The sequence below is a fragment of the Mesoplodon densirostris genome, chromosome 4, assembly GCF_025265405.1.
Source record: "Mesoplodon densirostris isolate mMesDen1 chromosome 4, mMesDen1 primary haplotype, whole genome shotgun sequence".
Lineage (NCBI taxonomy): Eukaryota > Metazoa > Chordata > Mammalia > Artiodactyla > Ziphiidae > Mesoplodon > Mesoplodon densirostris.
This window is the reverse complement of record NC_082664.1, coordinates 126,626,094-126,647,835: the sequence shown is the minus strand read 5'-3', so window position 1 is coordinate 126,647,835 and position 21,742 is coordinate 126,626,094. Positions and strand designations below refer to the sequence as shown.

At 48.3% G+C, this 21,742-nt stretch overlaps 1 protein-coding gene across 1 annotated transcript in view; it reads left to right on the top strand.

Moving 5' to 3' along the window:
* The first annotated feature begins 11,954 nt into the window (after window positions 1-11,954).
* Window positions 11,955-21,742, top strand: part of SMAD3 (SMAD family member 3) — a 121,636-nt gene continuing 111,848 nt past the window's right edge. The window contains exon 1 of the mRNA XM_060097125.1: window positions 11,955-12,168. Within this exon, the coding sequence (XP_059953108.1) occupies window positions 11,963-12,168 (206 nt within the window). The 5' untranslated portion in view covers window positions 11,955-11,962. The remainder of the gene's footprint in view (window positions 12,169-21,742) is intronic.

Sequence of the window (21,742 nt, the reverse complement as noted above, 5' to 3'; positions counted from 1 at the left end):
CCATGTGAGGTGTGGGCAGGGAGTCCGTGCCAGCCCAGCATGGGTGTGTGTGCATGTGCACACGTGGAGGGGGCGTGGGGGGAGAATATGTGTGGCCTCAGCAACTTTCCTTAGTTCCAGCTTAAAGGGACAGCAAAATAAAAACGTGTTATTCCCTCTTCTAATTAACATCCAAGTTTGGGATTTCCACACCTGCCCAGGTGTGGCTGGACCCCTGATGCTGACTGTCTCTTGTGGACAAGTCTCCCCAGAAGGATCAACTCCTAGCCCTGAACTGAATGGATAGAATGCTGGGCCTGGAAGCCACAACTTCACAGAAGATGCAATTCCACAAGGGGATTTTAGAGTTTCCTGACGCAACCCCAGGTAGATGCATCATTTGGGTAATGCTTTCCTACTTAAAACTGCCCTGGATCTGCTTAAAAACTAAAATCGGAGGCAAAAATACACTTACACTTAATGAAGGTGTAACACACCACAAAACCATGGCCAGTGGGGTTTGAGTTTGAGGGGAAGTGTATAATTGTGTGTGTTTTAGACATTAAGTTAAGGTAACATGGCCTCACTTGGAAAAATCTGAGGGGAGGAGGGAGAGAACTGTGAAAATATGAGTCTATGCTGGCTGGGAGTTCAACTCCACCCTTGCCAGCTAAGCTTAAGCGTCGATAGTGCCTACGTACGTTCATTTTTTTTCATTCATTCAATCAAATATTTATTGCGAGGCTGCTTTGTGCCATGTGCTGTCCTGGACACTTGGTGACACATCCGTTAATTAGACAGATGAGTGCTGCTCTGTGTATTGAAGTCAGTGGGAACAGCACTTGTATTTTCTGGCTCCCGAATTAAGCTACATGCTACCCAAGGGCAGGAGGCCAGGCTCTCCCTGGGCATTTCTTCTACCCATCACCCTGAACAAGGGTGCCTACAATGGAAGCTCAGGCACCGGGCCCAGCAGGCTCACAAATGCACATCCTTTCCTTCTACCACCCCCTCTCCTAGAATTCTCTCCTGGGCCTCCTGGGTGGCCATGGCAGGATGGGGCCCTGAGAATTTAGCTGTCGATTGAAGCTGAAAAGAACTCGAGGTGTTTTCCTCCCACAGTCATTTGCATCTAGTTGGGGGATTCCCAGAGATCAGAGGATGTGTCTCTATCAGTGAATTGGAAGGTTGGAGCTAGAAGAGGCACAAAGGCAGGCAGGCTCCAGCTAGAGGAATGACAGCTCCGTGGCAGAGTTTAAAGAAGAATTCCAAGGCAGGAAAGAACTCAAAAGCCATTCGTAACGTCTGCCATGGGTCAGGCAAAGGAGGGTATTTGAGTCTTGTATTTATAATACCCAAGGCCAATCCAATCCCTTCATTTTACAGATGAGGAAACTGAGACTGGGGGTGTAAATAATGTGCAAGTTAGAGCAGGTCCATTGATAGAACCAGACCCTTCACCCTCCCCAACCCCTCCTCAGTGGCAGTCTAGTCAATCAATCCTCCTGCCACTTAACCAGGCTTCAAGCACTTCAGAGAAAATTTCTCCCCAAGTCACAGCCATTCTCTTCATCTGTGGGTGAGGTCAGTCCAGATCAAGGGCTGTGTATCATCATGCACCCTGCTCCTGTGTTTCTTTTGGTCCCCATCATTTCCTCGTAATTGTTTGAGGGCAGTAAAATATAGTCCAACAGAAGCTGAGTCCATACCAGAAATAGCAAGATTGTGGTCCAGGTTGCCTGGATTTTAGCAGTTGGCACCTCAAACCGATCTTCATGTAAATCCTTACATGCATACCCTACAGATTGGCTTTCTGACATCCCCTAACCCAGTGGCCAAATAATCACGGGGCTGAGAGCCTGCGGTGTAAGTCAGGATGCCATGTTTTACTTATGAGACTGTGGGAACATCACTTAATCTTTATGGGCCTCGGTTTCCTAATTATTAATTCAGTTCATCACCAGACATTTATTAAGTACCTTCAGTGGGCTCAGGCACAGGTGTTGCAGAGAGAAAAATATGACAAGGTCTTGGACTTTCAAGGGCTTAAAATCTACTGTAATGAATCAGTTAATTAAACAGATAAATGCTCTAATGGGTCCTATGTATCAGCATAGAGGTCTGAACAGGATAGTCAGAGAAGGGAAGACTTCACGAAGTGGGTGATGCTTGAACCTAGTCTTGGATGGGAGGAGTGTTCATCTAGTTGAAGGGATGAGATGTGGAGATTGAAGGGATGGAGAGGACACCAAAGGCCAGAAGGAGTGGTATGAGCAAAGACACAGTGGTATGAAAAGAACCAGGGATATTTGTGATGTGCCTGGAGAGAGGATGTGATATGGGCACAGCAAGAGAGATGAGGCCAGAGATAGGCTGGGTCCCATCACTCAGAGCCTTCACTCTGTATGAAGGACTATGGACTCTATTCTCTAGGCCTGTGCTGTCCAACAGCGTAGCCACTGGCCACATGTGGCTATTGAGCACTTGAAATGTGGCCAGTCCAAATTGAGATGTAAGCATAAAGCACACAACAGATTTCAAAGACTTTGCACACACAAAAAAGTAGAGATAGTTTTTATATTGATGACATGTTAAAATGATAATATACTGGATATGTTGGATTAAATCAAATATATTAACTTCACCTGTTCCTTTTTCCTTTTTTTAACAGAGCCTCAAGAACATTTAAGATTACATAGGTCACTCTCATATATTTCTATTGGACAACACTGCTGTAGACAATTGAAAGCATTTTGTACAAATCATTGAAAGTATTTTCTACAAAGCAGGGAGATGTAGATGCGATTTTTGCTTTTAGAATGCTCACTCTGGCTGCAAGTTGAGAAGGAAGACAATTAGAAAATTATTGTAATAATTGGTGGTGAGCAGTGATAGGGGCCTGAATTAAGGTGAAGGCTGGGAGATGGGAGGCAGATTCTATAGGGTTTGGTGGCAGATTGGAGGTAGGGGAGAAAGAAGGGAGGAGTTTCCAGGTTACTAGTTGGGTGACTGGAGACAATGGTGATGCCCCTGAGGATGGAGGACTGAGAAGGAGGTTCATGGAGGAAGCTGATGTGCTCAGTTCTGAACGTGAACTTGAGATGACTGTGGGCCTCTAATTCCAAGGGACAGTTTGAGACCAGAGCTCAGGAGAGGGGTTTGGGCCAGATACTCAGATTTGGGAGTCAGTTTCTAAAGGTTAAGTGAGACTCAGGGTGAATAAGATCACCCGGGGAGAGGATGTAAAAGGAAAGAAACAAGTGCCTGGCCCTGGGGAACACCAACACCTGTGGGAGGGCAGGGGAAGAAGACGGAAAAATGCATCCTTATACTGCCTGCCAACACCACCACCCTGTGATTCCTCACCTGTGACTCCTCCGCTCCATGCTGAGAGGTCTTTCAGCAGAGACCCTTTCTCATGTGTTGATTTCAGAAGGAAATAAACAAACAAACAAAGTCATAGCTAAAGCTGAATGGAGCTATTGATGACTAAGTAAGACGATAAGAAAAATTCTGCCCCAGGTGCATTCTCACTGTATAAAGCTGGTGTGGTGAGGATAAGCTGGTACAATGGCTTTTCAGGGACCATTTAGTAACAGCATCAGAAATAGCCATTCTCCTTCCAGGGACTTATTCTAAGAAAATAATCAGAGATGTACACAGATGCATATGTACAAAAATGTTTAAAGCAGCACTTCTTACAATGCCAAATAAAATGGAGAGCCATCTAAAGGTCCAATTGTGGGAAACTGGCTTCACAAATTATGATAGATCCATGTGGCAGAATGCTCCACATTCAAAATAATGGAGTAAATGTATATTTCTTGACATAGAAAGATGTTCATGATATGTTTCATGAAAAAATCAGGGGGCTGCAGTGTGATTATCTCTAGTGAGTGGTTGTTTGTCTTCATCATGGTTAAGAGCAAGGACTGTCCAGCAGGCTGCCTGGCTTGTCTGAGTAAGGTTACTCACTGATGTCACCTCGCCATGCCTCAGTGTCCTCTTTTGGAAAGGGGACGATAATAACACCAACCATGGGCAGTGCTAGAAACTAAATGAGTTAATCTCATCCATGTAAAGCACTGAGAACAGGGCCTAGCACTTGTGAGACGTTCAATATGTGTTAGCCTTTATTATTATTTTTTTAAATTAAATTAAATTAAATTTATTTTTGGCTGTGTTGGGTCTTCGTTGCGGTGCACAGGCTTCTCATCGCGGTGGCTTCTCTTGTTGTGGATCACGGGCTCTAGGCATGCGGGCTTCAGTAGTTGTGGCTCATGGGCTCTGGAGTGCAGGCCCAGTAGTTGTGGCGCATGGGCTTAGTTGCTCCGTGGAATGTGGGATCTTTCCGGACCAGGGATCAAACCCATGTCCCCTGCTTTGGCAGGCGGATTCTTAACCACTGTGCCACCAGGGGAGCCCTTTATTATTATTTTTAAAGACATCTTTATTGAGCTATAATTCACATACCATACAACTCACCCGCTTAAAAATGTACAAGTCAATGGGGTTTAGTATAGTCAAAGAGCTGTGCAACTATCACCCCAGTCAACTTTAGAACATTTTCATTCCTGCAGAAAGAAACTCTGTACCCACCGGAAGTCACTCCCACCCCACCCCTCCACCAGACACCCCAGCAACCAGTAATCTACTTTCTGCCTCTATAGGTTGGCCTATTCTGGGCATTTAATAGAAATAGAATCCTGTAACGTGGTTCTTTTAAACAACAACAACAATCCAACTCATCTCTCTTTTAGCTGGTGTCCCTCCCTTTGGTCAGATTGAATCGCTTGGGAGAGGGACAGCTTTCCCCGTTCCTGGGACTTTCATTTCATTCCTTCAAAGTCTGAGTCAACCCCAGGAGGTTTGTTTCCAGATGCTGGGTTGTGTCTAAGGGACAGAGTACTCTAGACGTGTGTGTTGTTTCGAGCGGTGAGGACTTTTCTTCTCTTTTCACACGCCCGGTGTTTGACTATACAGAGGCCCTAACAGCCCTCCCACCCCATACCCCGCCCGCCGCCCTGAGCATCAGAACCCCTCTCAGACCCGACCAGATAGTCCAAGCCACCCCTGCCTCATTCCCCTCCACCCTCCAGAATCCACATTCCTTACTCCAGAGAGACCTAACTCTACTTTCGCCCTACACATTGCTGTCTTTCTTTAAAATCTTTGTTTAAATTGAGGTACAACTTTGATATAGTATATTCCATTCACTTCTAGTGTAAAAGTAGCTTGCAATATATTAAAAGTAATACAATCTCACTGCCTTTCTAGAACTATATTTTTATTTCAACACACCACTCCTTGGTGTTTGTCCATATGCACATGTGCTTTTAAAAATAAATGCAATTATAATGAACCAGCAATTTGCCAACAGCTATTTTTTTTAGGGCCACATTGTAAATTGAACACTGGGCCAAGGGAGATCCTGGGTCTGAGCCAAGGCCACATTTGTGACTCTTATTATCCCAGAAAATAGGAAAGAGCAAATAAAGTGACCTCTACAAACGTACATATGTACAAGGTGCAAAGACGAAGTCACAAAAACACATGAACCGAGGGAGAAAATTCACACAACTTGTATCCATTTCTCTTAAACATATGGGGCTGGACTCTGAAATAATGTGATCTGAACAAGACAGATCTCAGAGGCATGGGCGGACAGAGACATCTAACACACATACACACACACACACACCCCTGAAACTCAACAACACCTCTGTACACAGAGAGAGTGACCAACACACCAGGACATACACGGATGGTATAATCAAGCATACACACACTCACACACACAACTCTACACCTACCAGGATCCTCTCCTGGCCCCTGACTCCCAGGCCTGCAATTTCTGAACGCTGGGAAGGAGCTCCTGCAGGAGAACTCAAAATAGCTCTGTGAACCCTGCCCTGGGCTCCAACCGCCTGCCCGCAGGCCCATCCTGTCCTCCCCCGCAGCCCTGGCCCCGTGCCTTGGTCTGCACACAGCGGCGGTTGGCTATGCCTACCCCCAAGTCCAATCCCCTGCCCCAAATCTCCTTGAGTCAGAACTGGTCTCTCGCCTTACCTTCCTTGGACAGTATCTGCACCCGGCTCCCTCTGTCCCAGCCCCCTTCTCCCAGAGACAGTCTGGGGTAATCAAGCCCAGGAACCTGCTGGGCTGGCAGTCAGGGGTCAGTCGTCCAGTTTGGACAACAGCAACTTAAATTCCTGAGTCTCTGGTCCCTCCTCTGTGAAGCAGCAACAATAGCAACCATCTTTTGGGGACTGAGAACTTCAAACAAGACCCTATCCTTGAAGTCCTGGCCCAGAGCCTGGCATAGAGCAGACCTGCAAAGGGTATTGTTCCCCCAGCCCTCAGTTCCCTAAGCTGTCAGGTGGGGGCAGTGTCTGAGCCTGCATGGTCCTAGGGGTGGCCCTGAGGCAGGCGTTTTAAATAATTTTGACTGGGTTCTCCAAATATGAGATATCACCATCACTGGGTTGGAAGGTGCTAGAAACCAAAGGCTCTGTCTTTTGAGCGAACTAGAGAATAGTTAGAATATTGACTGCCATGTGCTGAGCACGTTGTACTATTGCAGCTCTGCAGCAGAGGGTGAGTTTGACACACTCCTCAGTACCACGCAGTACATCATTACAGGTTCACAGATCCATTTATTTATTTTCCCCCTTTAGCCTCCTCTCCAGTTCCCATATGCCCACCCTCAAACACTTATTTTGTTGTGTTCAATGTACATTTTTCTCTCTCTCTCTTTATTTTTTATTGTGATAAAATATAGATAACATAAAATTTATCATTTTAACCATTTTTAAGTGTACAGTTCTATGGCATTAAGTACATTCACGTGGTTGTACATTCATCACCACCATCCATCTCCAGAATTTTTTCATCTTCCCCATCTCAAACTCCATACCCATTAAACACTAACTTCCCCTCCTTCCCTCCCCCCAGTCCCTGGCAAGCACCATTCTACTTTTTGTCTCAATGAATTTGACAGTTCTAGGTACCTCACGTAAATGGAATCATACGGTATTTGTCCTTTTGTGACTAGCTTATTTCACTTAGCACAAGGTCTTCAAGTTTCATCCATGTTGTAGCATATGACAGGATGTCCTTCCTTGTTAAGGCTGAATAATATTCTACAGTACGTATATACTGTATTTTGCTTATGCATTCATCCATCAGTAGACACTAGAGTTATTTCCACCTCTTGGCTATCAAGAATAACGCTGCTGTGAACATGGCTGTATAAATACCTGAGTCCCTGCTTTCACTTCTTTAGGGTATATGCCCAGAAATGGAATTATTAGATCAAGTGTTAATTCCATGTTTAATTTTTTGAGGAACCACCATACCATTTTCACAGGACTGCACCGTTTTACATTCCCACCAGCAATGCCCAAGGGTCCCAATTTCTCCACATCTTCACCAACACTTGCTATTTTCTCTTTTTTTGATAATAGCCATCCTAATGGGTGTGAGGTGATTCAATATTTATCTTGTTTGTATGACTTCTTTCAAAATGTATACAGTTGTTTTGTGTCTATGTAATTTTTTACATAAGTAGCATTGTGTTATTTGTTTCATTCTGTGTGTTACTGTCTTCACCTAGAACTGTCTTTAAGGTCCAACCATTTGTCTCATGTACACAGAACACATTGCTTCTAACTTGTACATAGTACTCTATGCTGAGCACCAGCCATGTGTATTGAAAATGTTCTATGTGCTTTTAGAAAGCTCTCTACATGGTTATTTGAGTCCTTACAGCAATCCTAAGAGGTAGATGTTGTTATTACTCCCATTATATGGATGAGGAAACTGACGCACAGAGTTAAGGGACTTGCTTGAAGTCACACAGCTGGAAACGGGAGACTAGACATTTTAACTCAAGTCCGTCTGGTGCCACAGGAGAGCTCACATGTGTAAAGTGCTAGAAAGAGCTAAAAAATGGGGGCTGACTGCAGACAGAGGCTCTCTCTCAGGTGAGGGCACTTTGATGAAAGTTCTAGTCCTGACTAGATCCTGACTTATCTGCAGGTTGTGAATGCCCTCCCTTCACCAGATGTCACTTTACATTTGTGTAAAATGAAGACAGAACAATTTTCTTGCTCTTTCTAGATTCACCACTTATTATTTATTTATTTATTTATTTTAATAGATCTTTATTGGAGTATAATTGCTTCACTCACTTATTGATTAAACACCCTTTAGCTACTGGAAAAATCATCAGAATTGAAGGCAGGTGTTTGTTTCTTTCCAGTGTTCCACCTGGGAGCCACTCCAAATACATGAAAACCTTTCGGCAAATCCGCTTGTGAGGCTCCTCCCCCATAGGACTAACTATTTCCAGGAAAACAGAGGCTCTGCCTCTGGCCCTATCCCACCTCTCTTGAACTTTGCACTTACCATGATGAAAAATTAACCGGGCTAATGTTTCCCTTCCAAGGACAACCTCTGCAGAAGCCAGCCTGGCTGGGCCCCAGGAGACCAGGCACCAGAACAGAGTTCCTATCCATCTGGGGCCACCCACCCACTCACTGCCCAAAGTCAAGGGAGCATGCGGGGTCCTCCTGGCACCCGGAGGAATCTAATCCTTAGCCCTCCTCACTACTTTGTGAAACTGGGCTGATTTCCCCAACTCTTCTTGTGGAGAAACGGAGGCCAGAGAAGAAAGAACCAGCCCAGAAACGGTACTTGCTGGCTTCATAACATGGGTCCAGCGCTGTTTTCTGCACGTACAGCTGTCCCTGTCCCATGGATGATGGCATATGAAGGAACCGCAGGAAAGCATGTTTCAGCCACACTAGCTGCTGACAAGTTACTGCCTCCCCTCAGGAAAATGAGAGGGCTGAACTGGGGGCCCTTTCCATGTCACAGTTCAGAGGCTTAGGGACACGCTAGGTCCTTCCACTACATGCAATCCTCAGATCTCTCTTGGGCTCCTTACCTCCGTAGCACACATTGCACTTCACCATACACGGCTTCTGCCTGTGTGAAATGAGGGCCTCGCACTGAAGGGGAACAATTTTAATGCTCTTTCTACATTCGTAATTGTGTGCTTCATTCTTACAGCTGAGAGAATAGACGCTCGGTGGGGTGAAGGGATGAAGAGAGCCAGGATCGAAAGCCAGGTCACTCATTGATGAAGCCTGAGGTCCTTTAGCTCGATCTGACTGCCTCTCAACAGTGGGACCTGCCTCATTCAATGTTCAGGTTAAAATGAATGTTTTACTGGGATGACGGCAAGGGCCCCTTTCATGCGGGCACACACCTCCTACCCCTTGGTGCTTCTCTAGGCCGTGCGCTCCTGAGGTTAGGGACCTTCATCTTTCATTTCAGCATCCCAGAAATGAGTAGGACGGCAACACGGAGGTACTCCGTAGATGTGCACGTCTAACCGAAACCTGCTCCCCCACCCCGCCCCGCACGGCTCTCCATGGCACTAATGGTGGCCCCAAGGTGTGGTTCTATTCCTTTACAGCATTTGACTGTTTGCAAAGCTTTCCACGTTGTATTCCCACAACCACTCTAGGAGACTGAGAGGAAAGCTATCTCTAGCTCCATTTTACAGGTGAGCAAACATTTCTTCTAGTATCACAATAGTGCACCTGTGTAAAGAACTTTTGTTTTGCAAAGAGCTCCATCTGTGGTGTCACCTTCGCCCTCCACGACTCTATAAGGCAGCTAGCTGGGTGCAGTGGCAAGAATGTGGACTGAGGCCTCACAAAGCATGGGGATCAGATCCCAGCTCTGCTGCTAGGGCTCTCGAGTACTTATAATCTCTGTGCCTCAGGTGCTTTATCTGTAAATAGGAGGCATAGGGACATCTACCCCAAGAGCCATAGTGAAGGTGAAATCAGAGGGCAGCACTCAGGCTACCTGGAATGAAGAAAGCCATCAATAAATGTTGATCGCCTTCCTCCCTTCTCTTTTTTGATGAGGGCTGGCAGGAAGGGAGTGAAAGCAGATTACAGTGGCTGCTGGTTAGCCCGAGGACCAGCCAGGAACGGGAACCAGGTCATTAAGCCCCAGTTGGGGTTCAGGGATTCTCCTTTAAGGTCCAGGCAGGCGGGGAGTTAGAAGGAGGGGAGGGCTAGAAGCCCAGCGCTCAGCCCCAGCAGCTGACAGGCTTGTGAGAGGCCATTCTCTCCTACCAGGCAGGGACCCCTGCAGCTTCTGGGCTGACTTTGTGGATTAGGCCACACCTCACAGGGCTTTGTAACTCCCCACCCGCTAGAGGGTTCGCAGATAACTTCTTTCTCACCACGGGAGTTTCCTGCTGTTAAAAACAAACAAAGCCTAGAGGCCTGGTAGGGGGAGGGGCAGCAGGAGAAAGGCCCTGGGGGCCTGGGGTAACTCCTGAAAGCAGCTGAGTGAGGGGTCTGTGGGCAGATGCCCCTGAAGTGTGCTGGTAGGGAGGAAAAAACCCCGAGCTCCCCCAATATCCCGGTGTTCCTTTGCTTCCCACCAAAACTAATTTGGAATACATAAGATTCCCCAATACTGCCCTTTTGCCCCACTTTTTGTGAGTTTACAGCTTTGAAAACAAAGCTCTCTCTCCTATTTATTGGGTGTCGAATTTCGGATCTTTCTTTATCATAAGATTCCAACACCCTGTAATGAAACCTTTCCTCCAAAGATAAGTTCTAAAGCGCCCCCATTCATTTCTTCCTGAACTCAACAGATGTCTTTGAGGCCCATTTTCTGCCGGGCACTTGGTTCCCAAGGCCCAGGGGACCCCTGGCTCCAGCTATTATCCAGGGAGTCACTGGGGTCCCCAAATCTCCACTTCTGAGAGCCTCTCCCTAATCCCTCTTTCGCACGGTCTCGGGGCTCTAAGCCGGTATGATCTCACCGGTGCGAGAATAAAAACAGCCCTAGAGTCACCGGCGCCGCCAAGGCCCCTGACCGGGATCGGCGCGCCCGCGTCTCGGTGCGCGCCCCAACTTCCTGGGCCTAAGCCTTCCGCGCGCCCTCTCTCAGACCGGGGTCCTCCCGGGGGTGCACCGCCAGCCTGCGGCCGGCCGGCGCTCGTTCGTGCGAGTCTAACCCTCTCGGGCCCGCCACTCCAACTGAGCTTCCTGAGTGTGGGTTCCGAGAGCAGACGCCACGGCCCGAGCCCGGCCCTCCAGCCTGGGGCCCCTCTCGCCGCTCCTTTCCCACGACTTCCTCCTGGCGCCCGCCGGACTTCAGGTCGGGGCCGCGCGGGGTCCTGCGCGCTCCAGCCCGGGCCGCCGCTGTCCCCGGACGCCCACGTGGGCGTGCTCCGCTCCGGGCGGGGGAAGGCCGGGCGCCCTCCCGGAGGCGGGGGGCGGGCAGGGCGCCCGCGGGAGGAGGCGGCAGGGCGCGGGGGAGAAGGCGGGGAGCCCCGGCGGCAAGGGGGCGGTGACAGCGCTTGGAAAGGAGGCTGCACGCGGATTTGCATGAAACACAGACTGGCAGCGGGCGGGAGCGGGAGCGCGGCGCAAACCCGGGGCCGGCCCAGCGAGCGAGCGAGCGAGCCGGGAAGGAGGAGGGCAGCGGGGAGGCGAGGCTACCGAGGCGGAGGGATCTGCGCATCAAAGCGAGCGAGGCGAGCAAAGTTTGGCTGGGAGTTGGACTTTCCTTCCTGGAGGCGGCACCCAAACAGCCACCCCGTGCGGAAACCCAAACTTTCTTCTGCCACTCCGAGCCCCGCGGCCGCCGTCTCCGCCCCGCGTCCGGGGCCTTCCCGATCCCGCGCCTCTGTTGCCTGCCCGCCCGCCGCCCCTCCGCCCTTCTCCCCGCCGTGGGAGCCGCCCGGGGCGCAGGGCCGCGCGCCGAGCCCCGCCGGCTGCAGCGCCGCGGCCCGGCCGGGAGCACCGGCAAGTTCGCCGAGAGTTGAGACGAAGTTTGGGCGGCCGCTGCCTTCCCCGGCCGAGCACCCCGCTGCGCCCCCGGCGTCCCGCCGCGCCCAGCCCCGCCGGGGGCGCTCCTTGCCGTCCGCGCGCCCTCCCCAGCCATGTCGTCCATCCTGCCCTTCACCCCCCCGATCGTGAAGCGCCTGCTGGGCTGGAAGAAGGGCGAGCAGAACGGGCAGGAGGAGAAGTGGTGCGAGAAGGCGGTCAAGAGTTTGGTCAAGAAGCTCAAGAAGACGGGGCAGCTGGACGAGCTGGAGAAGGCCATCACCACGCAGAACGTCAACACCAAGTGCATCACCATCCCCAGGTGGGGGCCCGAGGGACGCTGGGGCGCGCCCGCCCAGCCCCGTGGCGCGGCAAGGCCGGCCTGGTGGGATAGGAGCGGGAGGGATAGCGTGCGTGCGTGCGTGCGTGTGTGTGTGTGTGTGTGTGTGTGTGTGTGCGCGGGCGCGCGCATAAGGGGGGTGGGAACGCGGGCAGGAAGGGGGTTGGGGGGGACCCCAAACAAAACCTTCTCTAGATTTGCACAGATTCAGAGCCTGGGGCTTCCACGCGGCACTCGCGCTCCTAGACCTCGCATTCGCTTTTCACCTCCGGGAAAGGGGGTGCTGCAGGAATCCGCCGCCCCCATCCCGGGGAGCTGCGGGCTAGAACTTGAGGCCCGCTTTGTTCAGCTCTGCTGGCCGGAGCCCCTCCTCCGCCGCCGCCTCCCGCCCCCGCGGCCCGCGCTCGTGGAGGTGGTGGTGTGTCTCCCTTTCTTTTCTTCATTCCTGTCCCCCTACTTCTTTCCTCCTCGACAGGAATGCAGTCCGTACAGCTGGGGCTGTGGGTGAGGAGCGGGAGCCTCGTGATTGACAGATTCCTTCTTCATTCTCTCTTTGCCTTCGGGATTAGCATTTTTATCGAGTATTTTTAGATTCGGTTGTGCCAGTCTCCCGCCCCCTCCGCACACACGCACTTTTAGTTGCAGTGCAGGGCTCTGGCTTTCAGATGAGAGAGTTAAGTGGCAGAGAGTGGGGTCCTCTCCTCCGCCTCCCCTGACTGTTTTTTGCCCACCTTTCAGTCTGAGATTGCGGGTGGATGCCCAAAGGACGGGGCTCAGAGCTGAGATAACAAAACGCACCCCAAAGTGGGCCTCGCATCAGCCCTCGCATTCCTACAGAGCCCTCCTTCCCAAAGCGCTTTGCCATCTGTCTGGACCTCCTTTATCCTCCACTTCGCGCCAGCTAGGTCAGGCGGGAGCTCACAGATAGCTGGTAGAAGGGGTCAGTGACTTCACTCCCCACGGCCTTCTCTTAGCTGAGGTGTGCCAGGCTGGGAATTGGGGTGTCTTGGGGGGGGCACCTTGGCCTCCTGTCTCTCCCTCTCAGCCCCCTTTAAAAGTCTTATTCTGAACCAAGAGAGAGTGTGTGTCTGTGTGAGTAGGGGATGTTCTTGGGGTTCCAGGCTGCAGAGCAATGAGTAGAGGGTCCGCAAGGCCAGAGCCCCACAGAAATTGTCATCCTTGCTGCTGGGCCAGGAGTAGACCCCATCCTTGGCCACCTGCTTGGGGCAGCTGTACAAGGGCTGCCATCCGTGTCAGGCAGGCACAAAGCAACATCTGTCCACGGGAACCCAGGCCTCCTCTGGAAATAAATGCCACATATGGTGGGAGTGCTGACTTGAAAAATAATAATTTTTTTCAAAACTGGGTGGATCCAGTCAATAAAGCGGGAGGGAAGGCAGTGTGCTGTCTGGGAAGTGTGCTCTGGGTGTGTGATCGGGAGCCAGAATTGACTTCAGAGGAGGTGGTGTGATGTGATGGTCAGTGAGCCCAGGTCCTGGTCCCAGCCCTAGTTCTTCATTCTTCTGTATTCCTTTGGGTGAAGGGTGAGGAGTAGGGTGAATGAATGTCATACTTCTCCAGCCTGGGGAAGGCTTTGCAAAACCTGCCTTCCTACCTGCCTGAGTACATTGAGGACAAGTGCTTTATGTTTTAAAACAGGAAAAAAAGAAAAAGCTATCAATTATAAAAGGAGCAGCTGTGTAAAGTGTTTCACAGTTTACAAAGGACTTTCACATGCTTTTATGAGATCAAGAAAAAGAAACTCCTGGAGAATAGATCAGGTAATTAGGCCTAAGATTTATCCCACCTTTAATGTTGAGAAATCTTTGGAGGAGAGAGGTGAAAAGGGCTTGGCATAGTAAACATGCAGTTCTGACCAAATGTGCTCCTTCTGCTGGCCCAGGCTACTCTTCCCTTTGAAGGTTCTGAATGCATTCTTTGCTGACGGCTAGAGCAGTGTTAACTAGGGGGATTGGGTCCCATGGATCTTTGTTGGTAAAGGTTGCCAGTGTTCAGTCTTTGGGCTGGTGACAGCCTGGAGGAGAGGCCTGGCAAGGTAGGAGTTTGCCCTCTGGGGAAACATAGCTATGGCCTGCCTTTTCCTTTTCCAAAGTCCTGCGCAGCCTGAGGCATATGAACACTTGGGGTGTCTCTGAGAGTTCAGTTTAACTTGGCCTTCTCATGACTCTGTTAGGACTGGGCCATCTTCTACCTGCTTGGCAAGGACCTAATGCTAAGGCAGATTTTTTTCCATCTTTTTCAGTTAGGGAAACCCAGTTGCTTGGGTGGATCCAGACGTGGATTTCCATCCCTGGATTTTGTGCCCACGCCTCTGGGTCACCTTGTCTCCCTTGGCAACAGCTACTGCTGTTTTTGGTCGTGGGCAGAGAACTAAAGGCCACGTCTTGGGGAGGTAGCGAGCTGGCCTCACGCTGGTGATATCGGTGTGTCTCAGCCCCGTAGGCTGTGGGGTTGCTTGTCAAATTGTCTGTTCTGTCCTCACTGCCTTTTATAACTAGGGCTTTGGAAAGTCGACAAGAGGAAATGTTGGACCTAGTTATCCCACAGGGTGTGTGGGGTGGGGCACTGGGTACTTAAAAATACTCTGCGAGGTCTGGACCTTGGGGTGTAAGGAGCCCTCAGTCTAAGGAGATTTTAGCAAGCCTGTTTTGGCTAATACGAAATCTTGAGCAGCAACAGTGCCATGTGGCAATTAGAGCTGGATACTAGGGCCCCCCCAGACCACACGCTTGCTTCTGTTACCCCGGCTCTAACCTGTCTCAGTGATCAGGAGAGCTGGAGTGGTACAGGCTTACTGGTGTCAAGAATGTCAAAGAGACTGGTGCCAAGGCAGTGGTAAGAGCCTGATTTAGATACACCAACAGAGGGGCTATCAGGGTACTCTGAGGTCTGGCAGGATGGGTAGAACTTTGGCAAGTTGTGTAACAGCATCCTATTTGTCACCTAGTTGAGTACCTGAATACAGCTGCAGGTATCTTCCTGGCCAGTGTATAAGAATGGAGTTACAGCATTTGCCACCGAGAGGTAGAGAAGGTGTGTGTAGGTTATGTCAGTGATAAGGAGCCAGGTGCACTTAAAAATGACTGTTCTGGGCTTCCCTGGTGGCGCAGTGGTTGAGAGAGTCCACCTGCGGATGCAGGGGACATGGGTTCGTGCCCCGGTCCGGGAAGATCCCACATGCCGTGGAGCGGCTGGGCCCGTGAGCCATGGCCACTGAGCCTGCGCATCTGGAGGCTGTGCTCCACAACGGGAGAGGCCACAACAGTGAGAGGCCCGCGTACCGCAAAAAAAAAAAAAAAAAAAAAAAAAAAAAAGACTGTTCTGATGGACACTGATAACTTGTGTTTCCACTAATGGGACCCATGACTTGGCCCACTTGTTGAGAGCTGGACCAAACTTAGGCCTGGTTTGTTTGGAGGGAAATTTGGGCTTTCTTGTGTCGGAGCACCAGGTCCAGAGGAAAGTAGGAGAATTAAGCCAGACCCCAGGTCTGACACACACCCTCTCCTCCCTTTCTGTGCCTCTGTTCTTTCGGTGCAGCCTCCTCCTGTTATCTACCTGGACTTTGCCAGGCTGCTCTCACCCTGGGGAGAAAGGGAAATGATCCCCATCTCTAACACTCCTTTCTCAGGCTTCTGGGGACAGACCGAGGGTGCAGGAGGGGCGTCTTTAATACCGTCTCCATCTCAGCGTCTCCTGTCCTCCCTCTTCTCTCAGCTGCTGCTCAGAGCACCATTCTTCTGTGGCCCGTTGGAAGCAAGCTCACTTGCTTGCACCCATCCTCTCCTTTCTCTTGTTAACCTTGATTAAGGGAGCTCCGCACAAGGGCTGGGATGAGGAGGGCTCTGCAGGACACCGGGTAGCTGACCATGGGGCTGGCTCAGAGGTATGGCTGAACCTAGGAGCCACTCGATGTTCCCTTGACATTTGGAACCTTGGAACTTGCTGCTTGCACCCAGGAGTTGAATGTGGGCCAGTGCATGTTGCAGACAGCCCGTTGCTCACACTTCCTCATCGAATGTTACAGGATTGGATTTTGTGGATTCATTGATAGGTGTTGGCCCCTCCCATGTCTGAGTCAGTATTCCAGGAAGTGGAGGAGGATGCAGAGATAAATTGGAGATGGTCCTTGCCTGTGAGGAGCTTACACTTCAGTAAGGGAAACAGCAATAGGACATTGAGTGTGTATTTCTTTCTTATTCCCAGCCATCAGAAGAAATATGAGCTCTAGAATGGAGTGATATTTTTGGGGGGCAGGGGGGATTATGATGTGTTTTTTAAATATTATAGAGGTCACTGTGTTAGAAAACAAAATAATGACAGCCATCTGTTTTCTCCAGAAAAAGCACAGAATTCAGGTCCTGTATCTTGCCATTTTAATACCTGGATGGATTTAGCAGTTCACTTAATGTCTCAGAGCCTTCGTGCCGGCACCTGTAAAATCAGGAGGAGGTAAAGCCTGTGGAAATGTTTTGTAAACCAGAGAGTTTGACAGATGTGTTATGTTTAGACCTCTATGTGTATCATTCATTCATTGACTAAATTATTCAGTTATTTATTAAATACCTACTATGATGAGCAGGGCAGGGTGCCTATTCTCAAGGGGCTCCCTATCTAGAGTGGGAGACAGACTTGCCCAAAATATAGGCCATGAGCTGCAGCCAAGGGATGTACAAAATGCCCAGGGATGAGGGGGACAGACCGTTAATTCCGTGGGAGGAGGTGGGGAGAGGAGGGAGGAGTCCCTGTGTGGTGGAAAACCAAGAGGACAGGAGTTATTATCCAAAGGACGTTTCTGGACTGTAGTACGATCATACGAACATTTGGGTTCATGATGATTGTTGCCTACAAGAATGAGGGTGTCTTTATCTTCTTTATCTTCCTTCTCTCCCTAAACGGAGCACTGCTATGAATTTGTTACCTCCTAGCTCGCACCGAACTAGTGACTAGTGACTTGTGTTCAGTATTTTATGCCACTGTAAAGTGTCCTTGCTTTGAAGTAAAGAGTAATTAGTATTGCAAACCTGAAATTCAGGTTTACTTGGTGGAAACAGTGACTTTAGATATATTAGCTCAGAATATAACAGACCACGTCGATAAGAAATGGACAACTTGGAGGTGATGGTGGATCCTCAGAATTTCAGATTTTTGGTGTGACCTAGCTTTTCATTTCTCTGGTTAACACTTGCTGAAAATAAATCCTATAAACCTGAGTTTCTATATGGACATAAGAGCTTTTAGTAATGTATTTTAAGAAGTCTTTGCAAGGATGTAAAGTGTCAAATGACAATTCTAATAATAGAAAAAGTCAATGAATACAGTAGTCATTTCGTTCTGATGAGAAATGCAAGCAGTTGATGGCATTGAGAGAATGTGGCTTGAGATTATCACATCAGCAATCCAATTAAAATTAGTTTGAAAAATAAATATTGGTTCAATAATGTAAATTTGTAATTGCTGTATTATTATAATGGAAATAAAATTAACACGATTTAATGGACTGAGCAATTATTAATTTTCACTTGTTAACTTATTGGGAGGTTTCTAAATGCCATTGGATGCACAATACAGCCGTGTCTCTGCATGAGCTCCTTCATGAATAGAACCAAGTAGCGCTTGCTTCATTTATTTATTTATTTTTATTGAAGTATAGTTGGTTTACAATGTTGTGTTAGTTTCAGGTGTACAGCACAGTGATTCAGTTATATATAACATATATATATATTCTTCTTCAGATTCTTTTCCCTTATAGATTATTACAAAATATTGACTATAGTTCTCTCTGCTATACTGTAGGTCCTTGTTGGTTATCTATTTTATATACAGTAGTGTGTATGTTAATCCCAAACTCCTAACTTGTCCCTTCCCCCCAACCCCCTTTCCCCTTTGGTAACCATAAGTTTGTTTTCTATGTCTGTGGGTCTATTTCTGTTTTGTATATAAGTTCATTTGTATCTTTTTTTTTTTTAGATATAAGCGATATCATATGACATTTGTCTTTGTCTGGCTTTACTTCACTTAGTCTGATTAATCTCTAGGTCCATCTATGTTGCAAGCAGCGCTTGCTTTAAAACTTGAAGTCCAACTTTATTCCTTTACCTATTCTCCCACCTTCTTTATTCACCCCTTCCCCAGCCTCCTTTAAGCTCTCTAAAGTGGAATGCAGCTTTCTCAGTCAACAAGGCTCATGAATAGTCCTAATTAACTTTGTCCTTGTCTCCTTTGATGTATTGACATATTAAAAAAACCCAAAATCCACCGTGCCCCCTTCCCCAAATCTATGTCTGGTAGTACCAGTCTGCTGGGAAGGGAACTGCCTAGAAAGGCTGCCGGTGAAGGGGCCTGGGAGACTTACCAGCCTTTTGCAGACACGAATGTCCCGTGCAGTGCTAGATGGGACTAGCTCTTCCCCAGGAGGGCTGGGCATCATCTGTTGACCACTTCAGTCTCCTCATCTTCAAGTGCAGTGGTTCCTGGAAATGGTTGGAAATTGCCATATTAAACCCACCCTGCAGAAGTCTGGTTTCTAATTTTACTGTATTCCAGGTTTTAGAACAAAGATTCGAGAGAACTTGTCCAATTCATGTTTATGCTCTCCTTCAGTGAACCTACTGAGTGCCAAAACCTGCTCCAGGTAGCAGGGCCCCACCAGTGAATGAGGCAGACACCTGATTCTGCCCTCCTGTAGCCTCTGGTCCACTGGCTGCTCAACATGAGTCCTTTGGAATTGTAATAATCATGTATGTGTTCACTCTGGTTAACTTGTAAATACTGTTTTCTTAATGCCAGAGAACCAAATCTCCCAAGCTCTGCAGTTTATTGAGTCCTGATGAGGGTGTGTGTGTGTGTGTGTGTGTGTGTGTGTAACATTATTCTTCGTTTTGACTTAATTAACAGTTTTAGAAATAACAAATCTAGAGCACAAGTCACACTGTCTGCAGTGATTATCTGAGGCCTCTGCTGTAAACAGCAGCCTGCCACCATGGCACACTGCTACAGAATGTTTTGACAGAGAGACTTGGTTTAAAACGAAAACACTGTAGAAGCCTATTAATTAAGAAGTTTGGCTAATGCTGGACTAGGCTGAAGTTTGTGTAGCAGGCCTTTTCTCCCCATAAATGTGGTCAGAGAAAAATTAGTCATAAACAAACTTTCGGGAGTCATTTTGGAGGCAGGAGTCAATAGACCTGAGTAGGTTCTAGACTTAAGCTCTGTTTCTAATTAGCTGTGTCACCTGGGCCAATTCACTTAACATCTCTGGGCCTCAGATGTTCTCAACTGGAAAATGGGCTAAATAAGCTCTATCAGAGGATCTTTCTAACTCTAAAGTGGTTTTCATGCAAGCATTTTAGAAGCTCCCCTTTGCATGCATCCGGTTGATCATTGAATCACAGATCTTTCTTAATGATTAATATTCTCAGGCCCTATGAATTTCTATAGTTGAAAGTAATAAAACTATAATTCAGCCTTTAATTTTGGTTATTTCCCCCCTCTGCCCTCCTTGCCTCTCCCTTGCCCTGTGAGTCTAAATCAGTGAAATATAACTACAAAGGAATATAAAAATAACTGAATACGAGGGTAACGAAGTGAAGGCTGTGTGCCTTGAGATGCAGTGAGCAATTTTTCTTCTTTTGTTGCTATTTTTGGCTATTCTCAGAGCAGGAAGTTTACTTAAACTAATGACCACAATTGCCTAAAAATGGTTAAATGTGAGAGGTAGGCATTATAGAGGATACCTGTGGAAAATGTTTGCTCATATGTCAGGGTTTACCCAGGAAGCTTCCTTTATTTATTTTCAAGCATCTATATAAAGAAAGGCTGTACTCGATTGTGTAAGCGTGCGCCTCTTGTGGGGCGGCCTGGAGGTTACAAGTTGAAACCCCAGCTAGGAAATGAAAAGTGAGTTTCCCCTGAAATAGTACTTTTTCTGTATCACATGGCTCTCCCTGATTACATCTGGCAAGTTTTTCTCCTGACAGCTTTGCTGGGAGTTAGGACTAGGGGGTTGTTTAAGAAACCCTGGGTCAAGGTTTGCCTTTGAAACCTACAGCGTTATCAGTCTGGTGGCTTTCCCTGCTAACTCTTGCATCACAGACCGCCAGGCCAATTTGTAGCTCTGAGGTGTCACTGTTTTGTTTTTTTTTTTCCTTTGAGACTGGACTTTTGAAAATAGTAATGCTTTTTGGGTGTGTGTTTTTTAAAGGTCTGTTTTTACGCTGTCACAGCTCAAAAATGCCAAAAGGCATTTTTTCCTTAAAAAATCACCTCTGGGCTAAGCCCAAATGTGGAGTAATGGACCCAGAAAGGACTTTTTGAGTAGTTACAAGTGGCTGAAAGCAGGCACTGGTGATGGAAGTTGGGTTTTTTCCTTTTGCTTCATATGTGCCCCATTGTAAACTTTCTTGCATCCTCATGGAATTCAGACTTGAGGTGAGCCTTATTTTACTGTGTGCCTGGAAGGGCAGGGTGAGTGAGCTTGTTTTGCTACCTCTTTAAACGTTTTGTGTAGCTATTTATCTCTACCCAAAGAGAGTCTTAAAATATTGCTTGAGGAGCAGGAGTGGGGGGTGTGGGTGGGCTGGAAGAGCAGAGTCATCAAGGGAGAACAAAGGGCCCTGGAGTCTGACAGACTGGAGTTTGAATTGGCCAGTTACTGGCTATGTCACAGCCTTGAGGACATCTGCTTCCATTGATTAAGCTCCATTTGCCTCATCTGTATAATGGGCATGGGCCCACTTACCTCCTGTAAGTCAACGCAAATGAGATAAGAGAGAGCAAGTACCTGACTGATACTTGTGGCTCACAGCACATAGTAGGTGCTTAGTAAACACTCATTTTTCCCTTTCAAGGGGGAAATCTGACTGATAGTGTCAGTAGATTCCAGTAAGGGCCCCCCCACCCCCAACACACTTGTTCTCAGGGCTCGCTGTTTGGAGAACATTGGTTGATGTAGTGAGAGGACCTTCCTCTAGCAGGTGTGCACCAAGCGGCCACAGTCACACCACTTGTTGGTTTATGGCTTGGAAGGCTATCGAAAGAGAATTCATATTCTTCGGTGGTTCTCCCCTCCTCCATCATCATTTTAAAAATTGTTTGGCTGACTAAAAATAATAGTATTGAAAATAAACTTTGATGAATCAGTGCTCCTGGGGTGGGGGGTATAAGATCCTGAAGAAGAAACACCGTGACTCACAGGCTTGTCACCGATAGCCTGCCCTTCCTTGTGTGGAAGTGCATGATGTTTATGGTTGCTGGTGTTTCTGAGGCCTGGTTGGAAAGCAGTTCCAGCTCCAAGTACCACCTCACCAGTTGGCTTGGTTGTCAGGTGAGAATGTTCGGTGCCAGAAGCTCACAGCTCCAAAATAACCCAGATGTGGATGGCGGTACCGTTGGCTGCTCCTCGAGGTGGGCCAGAGGGCACTCACACTGAGCGGGCCATGCTTTGGACATCCTTCTGGATGTGGTCCTTTCCATGGGGCAGAGCTGTAGGGCCCAGGGATGGCCCACGTAGAGTCTGCACTTCCTCCTTCCAGAC